At 36.9% G+C, this 12,242-nt stretch overlaps 1 protein-coding gene across 3 annotated transcripts in view; it reads right to left on the minus strand.

Moving 5' to 3' along the window:
- SVEP1 (sushi, von Willebrand factor type A, EGF and pentraxin domain containing 1) overlaps positions 1–12,242 on the minus strand; it is a 210,617-nt gene that overhangs the window by 48,634 nt on the left and 149,741 nt on the right. For all 3 annotated transcript variants that reach the window (XM_074395151.1, XM_003925239.4, XM_074395153.1), the window contains exons 33-36: positions 10,532–10,708; positions 10,171–10,255; positions 9,402–9,593; positions 7,869–8,036 (exon numbers count right to left, since the gene is read on the minus strand). In XM_074395151.1, coding sequence (XP_074251252.1) covers positions 7,869–8,036; positions 9,402–9,593; positions 10,171–10,255; positions 10,532–10,708 — 622 coding nt within the window. The remainder of the gene's footprint in view (positions 1–7,868; positions 8,037–9,401; positions 9,594–10,170; positions 10,256–10,531; positions 10,709–12,242) is intronic.

Here is a 12,242-nt window from a genome sequence, read left to right on the forward strand (position 1 = left end):
CCTACATATAGCTCATTGTTATGTATTGACATCTACAGAACTTTAAAACAGTGATTATAATTTCAGTTACCAATGTCTCCTAAACCTTTCCTCATGTGGTTAGAGTTAAAAGGTGTCTTCTGTATATGGCTCTGCTATTCAATCAGTATGAATAATTTTTTCTAAGTAATTCCCAGTCTTTCTTTATGCACAAGGTGTTTGCCCATATATAATGATAGATTGATGACATACTAAAATCTAAAATTACTCTCAAGTGCTCTGTCAATGAGATAGAACAAAAGACTAGAATGTGCAGAATAATTATATTTGAGTCATGCTTGTTTTCATTATTGCTCTCTTATTGAACAGAAAATTGATGGAGTTTTGAAAGAATCTGTAACATCTGATTAGTCTGTCATTTGATACTAATGAAAGTAAGGGAACTAAAATAATTGAGTATCTAATTTAATCCTGCTTAGACATACTGATTTCTTCATTGTAAGAAAATAAAGTGAATGGTGGTTAGGACAGGCTTAGACACTTGCCTGAAGTCACACAGCTGTAAGCAGCAGAGCTGAGATCGGAATTTGGTTGATCAGATTCCAACACCTACACCTTTTCCACAACACTGCTCTGTGTGTCTCTCTCTCTGTTTTGTAAGTGAAACAGGTTAGACCATACTTTCTGGGTGTCCTGGGCAAACTGTATTGTAGTATCACTAATACAAATTATTTGACTCACCCATTAGCAAAGATTGAGTCATTAGTTACCAAATATTTGTCCTGAGATCTCTTTTAGTTTTATAAAGCATCAGCTACTATAGAGAGGTTGGAATTCCTTCATCCTAACTGACAATATTTATGAAATCTATAGGAGACAGAGAGATCAGGAAGAAAAAATAACAGTGTATCAACAGAGCTATATGCATCCACCTTACCTATGTTCTTACATCATGCTACGGATGGAAGTGGCCTCAAAATGAATACTCATAGACATTCCCAATAGTTGAGTGCAGTCTCCAGTTAGGGCCAGCTACATTTCATTGCTTTAGATAGTCTCAGTTCTTTGTATGAAGTTCTGAACTTAGCTTGTAGATGGCTCCTATCTTAGAGAATTCAGGAAGACAATATACTAAGAGTATAATTATTAAAAAATCTATCCTGGTCTGAGTACCTACATTCTACGATTATAATGTTCGAGGTGCTTTCGGTAGCAGTTCCCTTTGTTGAGGCTTCTGATGTTTTATAGCACAATTTGCGTCATGTGTACACTTTGAACCATGCATCATCATTTTCATGGATTCCTTGATGTTGCTAGCATATTTCATTAGCTGAAGTTCACAGACATGGCCTTAGCCATTCCTGATTTATAAGGGTCCATTGTGCCATCTATAAAATTCTTTATTTCATGTGATCAGCTACTTTGAGGGAGAAGTATCTATCTGCCTCTAGGACCTTTCTGACTCCTCAAAGTCTCTTGAAAACACAAGCATTTGTGTTTTATAATTTGGCAGCATTTTGTTAGGCCTCTGACCCCTGAGCTTCTGGAAAATCTCCACCAACTACTTCTCCCTAATGGAAAATCACAGCAAAGCTGTTCTATGATTTAACGGAAGATTACCACTAAATACATAATATTTGAATAAATGAATCTAACATATGCATTTTTGACACTACCTATAATTTCTTTGGACCTACAATAGCTTTTGATCTGACCTAAGATCTTGACTTTTCTTTATGACTCTCAGTTAATATTTACCTCTTCATTAAATAATTCTTAAGAGCCCTGCTGTGGGCTAGTTACTTCCTTAGTGCACAGGTGCAAAGCCAAAAATGAATTTACTTGTTTACATTTCTGTTGTTCTCTTCAGCCCATCAACCACCTGGTGTATTGTAGGTCTCTTCACATCTATAGTAGTTGCTTAAAGGAGGAGTGACTATTCTACCTGAAGAATGGGAAGGGGAGGAAAGGCCTCACAAATAAAATGGCTCTTAAGGGGAGTCATGAGGGAACAGAAGCGGAATCATTCAAGACAGAAAAGTAGCATTAGCCAGTGGGGGTGTGATACAGTCAGGGAACATACTGGGAATTTACAAATAATTAGGAATGGCATACAAGCCCTTAAAAAAGAGGGTGGTTAAAAACTAGGATCTTGCGTATTTTTTGACTGGATTACTGTCTTGTTTGATGGTTGAAGAGGTGGCAGGAATAGATAAACTCTGTCACATCATAAGAATACATATTTTATCTTTGTCCCCAGTACCTGAAACTGAGGTCCTAAGGCCTTCATAATTTCCTGATAGGTATAAGCAGTGCTTTAGATAACTAGATAAATTATCTCATGAAAATGAGGATAGGCGTTTATTAAAAGTAAGTATCTTCTAAAATAGATAAGTTAGTCTTTTAAGATGCTAAAGGCCAGGCATGGTGGCTCATGCCTGTAATCCCAGAAGCTTGGGAGGCCAAGGTGGGTGGATCACCTGAGATCAGGAGTTTGAGACCAGCCTGGCCAATATTGTAAAACCCTGTCTCTACTAAAAAATACAAAAATTAGCCGAGCATGGTGGCAGGCACCTGTAATTCCAGCTACTTGGGAGGCTGAGGCAGCAAAATTGCTTGAACCCAGGAGGTGGAGGTTGTAGTGAGCCAAGATCACACCATTCTACTCCAGCCTGGGCAACAGAGTGAGACTCTGTCTCCAAGGAAAAGAAACAAAAGAAAAAAAAAGATGCTAAAGAAGGGTATAGTTTACAAATAACAAAAAAGGAGAAATTAATTGTTAGATATGGTGAAGATAGCACTATAACTGGTCTCTGATAAAATTGCTGCACTATTTCATGATGTTAGAAGTCTGAATGTGTGTTAAAATTTACAGAGGACATATTTTACCCACTAAGAATCACTTAGAGAAAGAAAGTTTTGTGCAAAGAATGAGATATGCTCTTTAAATGTTGCCTATAAAAGGAGGAAAAATTGGAACTGGCATAAATCTAAAAGGATGGAGTACTTAATAAAATTCTGTGTAACATTTGGTATTCTCATTCAAGAGGCATTGGGGACACTCTTGCAGACATTTACTAAAAACCATGCCATACATATTATAAAACAAATTGCTTTAGTCCACACTCCCATGGAAAAATAGCCCATCAATATCACAGTGATGCTTTAGAAGAACACATCTTAGGATAAACTGGCTGGAACAAATTTGCATTTTTCTGGAATCATAACAAAAAATCCATTGAAAGTAGGCAGTATACTTTTAAGTTGCAATTTGCAGTGATTTGATTGACACATTAGGTGGAAACTTACTAATGAGCATGTGCCTGGAGAGCTTTATTAGAGAGCTCTCAAATGCATTATTAGCTCTTCTGTTTTAGCAGAAGTCTTAAAAGGGCAGCCTACTAGATATTTAAACAGCTGCAACTCAATGAGAACAATAGGAAGTATAAATTTGCATCAGTAATTATGTTTTCAATTAATAATAATAATCAAAGATTTATGTCTGAACATATCTAATAATTACATTTAGAAGTTTATATTTAAGAAGAATCAAAAGGGCAAATTTAACTAGGATTTTAGGGTAGTAGTGACCCATTCTTCCCTCTGAGTTTCTCACCATGGAGTATAAACACGAGCATGAAAAGGAAAATGAGGAACAAATGACCACTTATGTATTTGAGCAAACAGCTGAACACCCCCTATGTTTGAGGGTTTGGATAAAAGGTTTAAAAAAGATAAATGTTTAGATAAATGATGAATTTGGAAGGCCAAGTTTAGAGAAGGACACAGAAATGAGACTTCTTGCTTCTTTCTTTCCCTGAATTCATTATATCACTTAAATCTTCTAAAGTCTCTGCCTTTTTATCCTAAACTTGAGAGTGGATCTTGCCCTTATAATTCAAAGAAAGGTGCATGAAAAGCACAACACTGGTATTGGAGGAAAACAGACAGATGCAAAAGTGTGTGCATGTACACACAGTAAGTATGTGGCTTTTATAAGGCCCAGGAGGCTTACATTGTGTGCAGGGCAATGGTCTGTGCTAGGCAGCCCCAAGAGAGGAGACAGAGTTAAGAGGGACTGGAGAAGGAAATAAACTCTAAGAAGGCCCACAGCATCTTGAGAAGTGGAAGAAGACAGTAAGACAGGTTACATTTCACAAAGGCCATGACTTGAACACAGTGATGCCAACCTTGAAAGAAACAAGACACAGAGCATGCAGACCTATGCCAATCAATTTCTTGGGGGAAAGAAATAGCAAATAAGTAAATAGTGATAAGATGAGTGCTGACGTCTTGTTCTGCCATATGATAGTCTGGAAACCTTCCCTGTATAATACTTGATGAATTATAAATTATTTTAGATGCATAGCTGAGGTGACAAAAAAGAAAATTTCCATGTGCCAGAAATGAAGAGGAAATTACAAACAGAAAAGTAAACTTGTGAATGAATGCTATGGTTAACCCTGGATTAGACAAGGAAGGGAAGTAGAGAGGATAGAAAACATGCTTTGCAGTTAAAATAGAGAGCAACAGCAAAGTCTATACCTTACATGGATTTAGAATTTACATCATTTACTTTGTATGGAAAACCTTCAAATTGATAAATTAATGTACAATTAGGTTCTTGGCTGGTAATAGTCCTGGGACATCTGGTAGAAAAAACAATCTACATACTCAGAACATAAGGGGTTGCCATAGATAAAACAAACCCTGTTTACTATAAGGACACAATCTGAAATTATAACACATACAAACATGTTTTCCATCCAAATTTGTGAGCAGACAGAACAAACTGCAAGGTTAGAGCATCAATAAATGATATAATAGAAAAAAGTTCTAAAATACAAAAAGTTGTGTGAAATAAGTATGCTGAAATAATTAAGGACAAGAGACAGACTCAAAATCCTATTAAAAGTGACTATGAAACAAGAAATGTTTGAAAAATAAATAGAAATTCTGAAAATACAAATGTAGAACATAAAAATTAAAAACAATGGATATATTCAGAAACAGACTATAGACAGTAGAAGAAAAATTAGTGAACTGGAAGAGATATATGAGGAAATTATCTAAATGTAATAACAGGTTTTGAAAGAAATGAAAATGTGACAGATTAACATAAAAAATAGAATCAATAGGCCCAACATCTATCTAATAAGACATCCAGAAAGAGATGAAAGAGAAAGTGAGAAACAGAACACATTTTCAGTGAAAATGACTGAGAATATTCTAAATTGATGAAAGATATAAATTCTCAGATGAAGAAGTACAATAACTCCCAAACAAGATGAATGACAATAAATACACCATAGTTATCTCATAGTGAAAAGACAAAGACAAAACAACAAAGACAAAATTTTAAAAAAGTAATCAAAGTAGAAAATGTATCACTTATACAGAAACAAGAATTTGACTAGAGTTTCTCAGTCTCAGCACCATTGACATGGTGGACCAGACAATTCTTAGTCATGGAGAACTGTTCTGTGCATTGTAGGACATTTAGCATTATTCCTGGGTTCTGTCAGATGCTAGTAGCATCTTGCCCCCAGTTGTAAGAACCAAAAATATCTCCAGACATTGCCAAATATCCTTGGAGGGCAATATTGTCCTTGATCTAGGATCACTTAATTAGACTCATAATGGAATCCTCAATAGCAACATTAGAATCATAAGGCAATGGAATAATAGCTTCAAAATATTTATGGAAAAAATTGTCAGTGTAGATTTATATACCCAGTAAAACTACAATTCAAGAGCAAGGGCAAAATACTATTAGTTTCTGACAAAGACTGTAATTCATGACTCTTGCTGGAAAAGATGCAAAGAACATCTTCAGGAAGTAGAAACATTAAACCCAAATGGAAGGGATATGATGCAAGAAGAAATGGTGGTGAAAAAAATTAATAGACATATAATAAATATAAATAAGTAGTGACTGTATTTTAAAAATGACTGATTTGAATAGGTGTAAGATAAAAAGAAAGTAAAATGTAGACAGTGATAAGACATCTAAGATTGGAGTGCTGATAGAAGTTAATACTTTCCAAAGTCTTCAAGTTGTTCAGGAAGAAGGCGGAAATATTAAGTATAATCTTGAGGTTTGGAAAAACGTCTTAAACGTGACCAAAAAAAAAAAAAAAAACCCTAAAGGACTCTAAAGGAAACAACTGATAAATATGGCTATATTTAAAAAAATTCTATGATAAAAGACACCATAGACTGGAAAAGAAAGCCACAGATAAGCAGAAGGTCTTTGCAACTCATGTAATAAAAAAGGGATTGGTTTCCTGAAAGCATAGTCAATATGAAAAACAAAATGGGAAAGAGACACAAACAATTCATCCATAGAATAAGAAATACGTACTCTCAATAACCCTTTGGAAGGTTGTACTCCCAGTTAAACTACAATTCAAGAAGTGTTTATAGTCTTACAGTAATTTTTGGAATGGGACAACCTTAAACAATGATGAAACTGGAAAGAAGAATCAACTGTGATAAACACCAATCTAGGCAAAGATGTGGAGCTAGGGAAGCTCTCACACAGTACTTTTTAGAGTGCTAACTGGTATATGGTCACTTCTGGGAGCATTTGGTACTATGTTGTGAAGTTAAAAAATGTGCACCTTCCATAACTGGACAATTCCAATTCTTCATGTCTAGGTCAGAGATGTTCTTTTATATGTGTGCCAGGAAACATATGCAAGAATATTTACTTCAGCACTTGTGTTCAAACAAAGTATAAACAAATTAACCCTCTACTCGTAAGGAAAAGGGTAATTGAGAGATAGCTCATTCTTATAAGAAAATACTATATATCACTGAAAATAAATTCAGTTGATTTACATGTATCAAGAGGCATAAATGTAAAAGAAGATAAGGTTAAGTGAAAATCAAAGCTTCAAAAGGATGCTTAGAATATGAAGCAACGTAGACCAAAATTAAAATACATAAGTCAACAGGATGTTTATCGGGGAATATGTGTTTAATAAAGACAAATATGCACATTTGTTACTTTGAGGCGCATAGGAAAGTGAAGAGAATGGCTTCTAATTATATCTGTAATATTGTATTTCTTTTATAAGCAGAGATCTAAGATGATGATGGCACAAATTTAACATGCACTTTTATCTCAGCAATGGATACATGGATAATTTTAAATAGAATTTTCTTTCATTTTTTTGCATTTCTTTCTTTCGTTCATTTTAGATGGAGTTTCGCTATTGTTGCCTAGGCTGGAGTGCAATGGCACGATCTCAGCTTACTATTATCTCTGCCTCCCGAGTTCAAGCAATTCTCCTGCCTCAGCCTCCCAAGTAGCTGGGATTACAGACATGAACCACCATGCCCAGCTAATTTTGCCTTTCTAGGACAGATGGGGTTTCCAGGCTGACCAACATGGTGAAACCCTGTCTCTACTAAATATACAAAAATTAGCTGGATGTGGTGGCAGGTGCCTGTAGTCCCAGCTACTTGGGAGGCTGAGGCATAAGAATCACTTGCACTTGAGAGGTGAAGATTCAGTGAGCCAAGATTGTACCAAGGCACTCCAGCCTGGGCAATGTGATAGCGCAGGAGTCTGTCTCAAAAAAAAAAAAAAAAAAAAAAAAAAGACAGTTATTTTAAAAAAAGTATAATATAAAGGTATTTTTCACTGCATTGCTCAATGTCCACTATTGAGGGTCTACTTTGATATACTGCTCAAATTCCAGGAAAACATTTCCACAGGAGAATATGCTCCCCATCTGCTGGCAGGAAATAAAAGCACAAGGCTCTCTTTGGCTTTGGCTGCCAGGAAATTAAATTTTGGGTCCAATGGAGCCCATCTCCTCAGTCGGGAGCATCCACTTCCCTGGCTCTCAATGATCCTTTCCTCTGTAGGCTCTACTCACCCTTCTTTGCAAGTGTAAGTGACGGTGTTCCTGAAAGTGAAGTTATTCCCTGTAAGGACAGCATCTTTGATGGCAGGTGGCTCTCCACAGAAGACGAGGTGACAGGCAGGTGGCGCTCTGTCCCAGCTGCCAGAAGCCGTGCATTCAATGATGGAAGGGCCCTGTAAACTACAGGCAGGAATCATGTTACTCTCAGAGGCTATGATTTGCTGCTATAGAGATAAAACAGGAAGAACTCATAAGAAAATAAGGGACATTTGAGGAATTTTAGTACGTAAAATAGCATTTCTTCATATTAGATTGCTTTATATAAAAACAAGAAATCTAAACAAGCTATATACCATTTAAAACAATGAATGGGTGAAAACAATATAAAAGCAGTAATCACTTGGTACAAAGTAAAATATTGAATCTGCTTACGGGCAGTGGTGTAAGGCACTCCAGACCTGTGCAGAGCAGATTACTTGGATGAGAAGGGGTTCATTAGACTGGTTAGAATCCAACAGGAAGAAAGACACTCACTTAAGTAGCCAGGAAATCAAGGCAACCAAGGTCAAAGGGAACTATCCAGGCCATGAGCCTGGGCATCTGAACTATGCTCTCCCTGACTCTGGCCTCTGGTCTTCCTTTGACTTAAACCTCACATCCTTGTGCCATGGCTTATCTGTCCTTCTTCACAACCTGATTCTGATAGCCTGCTTTAATTCACTCCACTTTCTGTTCACTTGATCTGTTCCACTTCAGATCCTGTTGATCATGTTTCTAATCACAGCTTGACTTTCTCCACTGTCCCTTCTGTTTCAGCATGTGTGTGCGCGTACACACACACACAGAGTTAATCTCTTACAGTATTAAGAGCCTAGCTCCTTATCTTGACATGCTTTTTCATAACATCCCATGCAATGCTGAGTATAAGCTTGGTAAGCTGTTTATAAAGAAATCCATCACAAAAGCATTTATCAGGTATTCTGTTTATGCTTCACAAACAATTTTTGCTTTCAAATTTGAAGTCTGAATGCTTACAGCAATTGAACTAGGACTCCCAGAGTCATAGTCAGATTGAATATTTCCTTGGGTGTTTACCATAAGCTAGGCCTCAGGAAGCATACAGATTTGAGAATGTCCTCATATTTATAAATTTGTTTTTAGAGTCATCCAGTCAAAAACCTACTGAGTAAAGAATACAGGCATGGTGCCTCATGCCTGTAATACCAGCATTTTGAGAGGCTGAGGCAGGTGGATTGCTTGAGTTCAAGAGTTCGAGACCAGTCTGGGCAGCATGGCAAAACCCCCATCTCTACAAAATACAAAAATTAGCTGGGCATAACAATGCACATTTGTAGTCCTTGCACTGGGGAGGCTGAAGTGGGGGATCTCTTGAGCCTTGGAGGTGGAGACTGCAGTGAGCTGAGATCATACCACTGCACTCTAGCCTGAGTGACACAGTGAGACCATGTCTCAAAAAATTAAAATAAAATAAGGAAAGAGTAACACAGTATTGTAGAAAGCTTAGTTGGTGTCTACAGACCTTACCTGTATCCTGTATCACATGAATATGATGTAGTAGAAAGGTAGGTAAGCCCACTCAGAACATATTTTCCATTATTTATGTTTTCTGGACTAGAACACTTCACTGGTTCACACATAGGAGGGGAATGACTCCAAGAACCATTAGCAAGGCAAGATGATTCTTTATTACCAGCCAGAGTATATCCTTTATTACACCTAAAGAAGACAGAGGAAATCACAGGATATAATTTGCTTTATTTTACACACTTTTATCTGTGCCAAAAACCTCTAAAAATAGTAAGAATTTATACATATTGGAAAAGTTGTTTTTTTTTCCTACTGTAATAATACTTTTAAATTATTTTTTAAAGATTGTATACTGTACATCTTCCCCACAGGGATGTCGGATAGATTTAAGAATTTGGCATGCCTTCAGTTTGTGTCATGGGTTAGTAACTACAAACAGGGAATCCTTGGCTTGAGAGTGGTGGGGTCTAGGCTAAGTTTCTGAGACATCAAGAGTATTCATTAGCTAGGCGCATCCACTCTCAGGGTGCCTCAAGGGGGCGCTGGAGGCAATAATAGGTTATTGGTCAGGGGATTTAAAGATTCTAGATATAATTACCATTAAATTATTGGATTAAGATTTGTTCACAGCATATATCATTTAATTAATTACATAATAATTCAAAAAAGTCCTCTAGAATTACTTTCCCACCCCTTTTCTTCCAGTATTATATCACTACCAGCATGCCATCACATCTACAATATAGTTTTAATCTTACAGACTTACCTATATGTCACTTTGCTGCCAAAGGTAAATTCTAACTCCTCAATGCAACCATTTTCTGGAATAGCTGGTTTATTACAGGAAACAGCTTAATAAAGGAAAAATAAACACATGGCTTTTTTGAGACTGTGTGTGCAAAAATCTGAAATCTCAAGGAGCAGCTCCAGATCTTTTTTGTTTCTTTGTTTTGGGTTTTTTTGTGTGTGTGTGGTGGGGGGGGGTCAGGGGGGTCATGTTTAAACATGAGCCTATCAGCTCAGTTCAAATACAAAGAACACTGATATAACAGAACACTTTTTATGTCTACACCTTACCTTTCTAGGATTGTCAAACATAATAAACATGGTAAATTTACTAAACATACCTTTACAATATGGTAATAGATGATTCCATTCTCCTGACTCCAAACATGTGATTTTGGTTACTCCCATCAACTGGTATCCTTCCTGACATGAAAATGTGACTTCGGCACCTACTGTATAAATCTCACCAGAGGAGTGGCCATTTTCTGGATTTCCTGGAGCCTTACATTTTATAGGTTCTGGAAACAAACAGTTTTGGTGGAATAGTAAGTGGCTTTCATACAACCATGCAACATCTGACAGTAAAAGAATTCCACTATAGTTAAGAGACCTGTTAAAACTGCAAGAGAAAAACCTCTTGAAGGGCCCAGAGACACCTTGGACATTAGATCAGAACATACATTTAATAAGCATTTAAGCAATAATATTTTGAAACAGCAATGCCTAACGCATTTTCTAGCCCCAAAGGTAGGCATTCATTTGGGTAGTGATGTTGCTGGAGCATGGCTTAGAAGGGCTTTAGCCTCTTTCACCTGTTCTCTCTTCATACCCACTTTTTCAGAGCAGTTGAGTTGGTGTCAAGCTGATGGAAAGGCTGCATAAAGCAGATTGAGGAGCGTTTCCAGCCTCCCTTTCCAAATAGAGTGTGGGCTTTGGGCTCTCCCTATCTACAAATTCAAGGCCAGTCACTACTTCTATAATAGGAAGAAGAAAAGGCTAAAGCAAGGTTTGCGCCAGCGTGGAGCAAGAAAAGTGAATATAATACTTTAATTCTCAAAAGGGGAGGATATATTGCATCATTCTTTTCTTTTCTTTTGGAGACAGAGTTTTACTCTTGTTGCCCAGGCTGCTGTGTAATGGAGCAATCTCAGCTCACCACAACCTCTGCCTCTTGGGTCAAGGGATTCAGCCTGCCTCAGCCTTCCAAGTAGCTGGGATTACAGGCATGTGCCATCATGCCTGGCTAATTTTGTATTTTTAGTAGAGATGGAATTTCTCCATGTTGGTCAGGCTGATCTTGAACTCCCAACCTCAGGGAATCCACCCACCTCAGCCTCCCAAAGTGCTGGGATTACAGGCTTGAGCCACCATGCCCAGCCACATCAATCTTTTCAAAGGCCATTTGAGCTATAAAGTTAAGGAGTTTAAATAAATTCTTAAAGTAAATGAAATTATGAGCTGATTTTGAGGAAAACAGTCAGAGGTAAACATAAAGCTATATGTCTAAAGATGTTTATTAGGCTATTTCCCATAGTGAGTATCACCTAATATTAACATAAGGAGAAAAATTACTTAGAGAAAATCCATAAAGTGAATTATAAAACAGGAATTAAAATCCTGCTCTCAAACTATTTTGCGACATCAAAAAATGTGCCAGATATAATGTTACACGAAATAACTAAAATAAAGAATTGTTTATATGGTGTGTTTATATAGATATCTAATTGTTTTCTGGGAGTTACTCTTCACAACAAATGAAGAAAACAATAATCGGTTGGGAAATGATCTGGTATTATCAAACGTACTTCAAAATACTGTAATGCAAGATATCTTGGGGAGGCAGATGTCTACATTTTTCCATGATATAATTTTGCGTAACCAAGGCAGAGGAAAGATATTGACAGTGAAGATGTGACAAAGCACCTTCCTTGCTCTGATTGAGGCAGAGAGGTCACCTATCATATTTCTATATCGACTGTATTACTCTTGTACTACGTAGACATTTCAACATTCTGGCAGTATAGTTGGCTCTCAGTTTGGTTTTTCAGAAAC

Source organism: Saimiri boliviensis, chromosome 2 (genome assembly GCF_048565385.1).
Source record: "Saimiri boliviensis isolate mSaiBol1 chromosome 2, mSaiBol1.pri, whole genome shotgun sequence".
NCBI classification, from domain to species: domain Eukaryota; kingdom Metazoa; phylum Chordata; class Mammalia; order Primates; family Cebidae; genus Saimiri; species Saimiri boliviensis.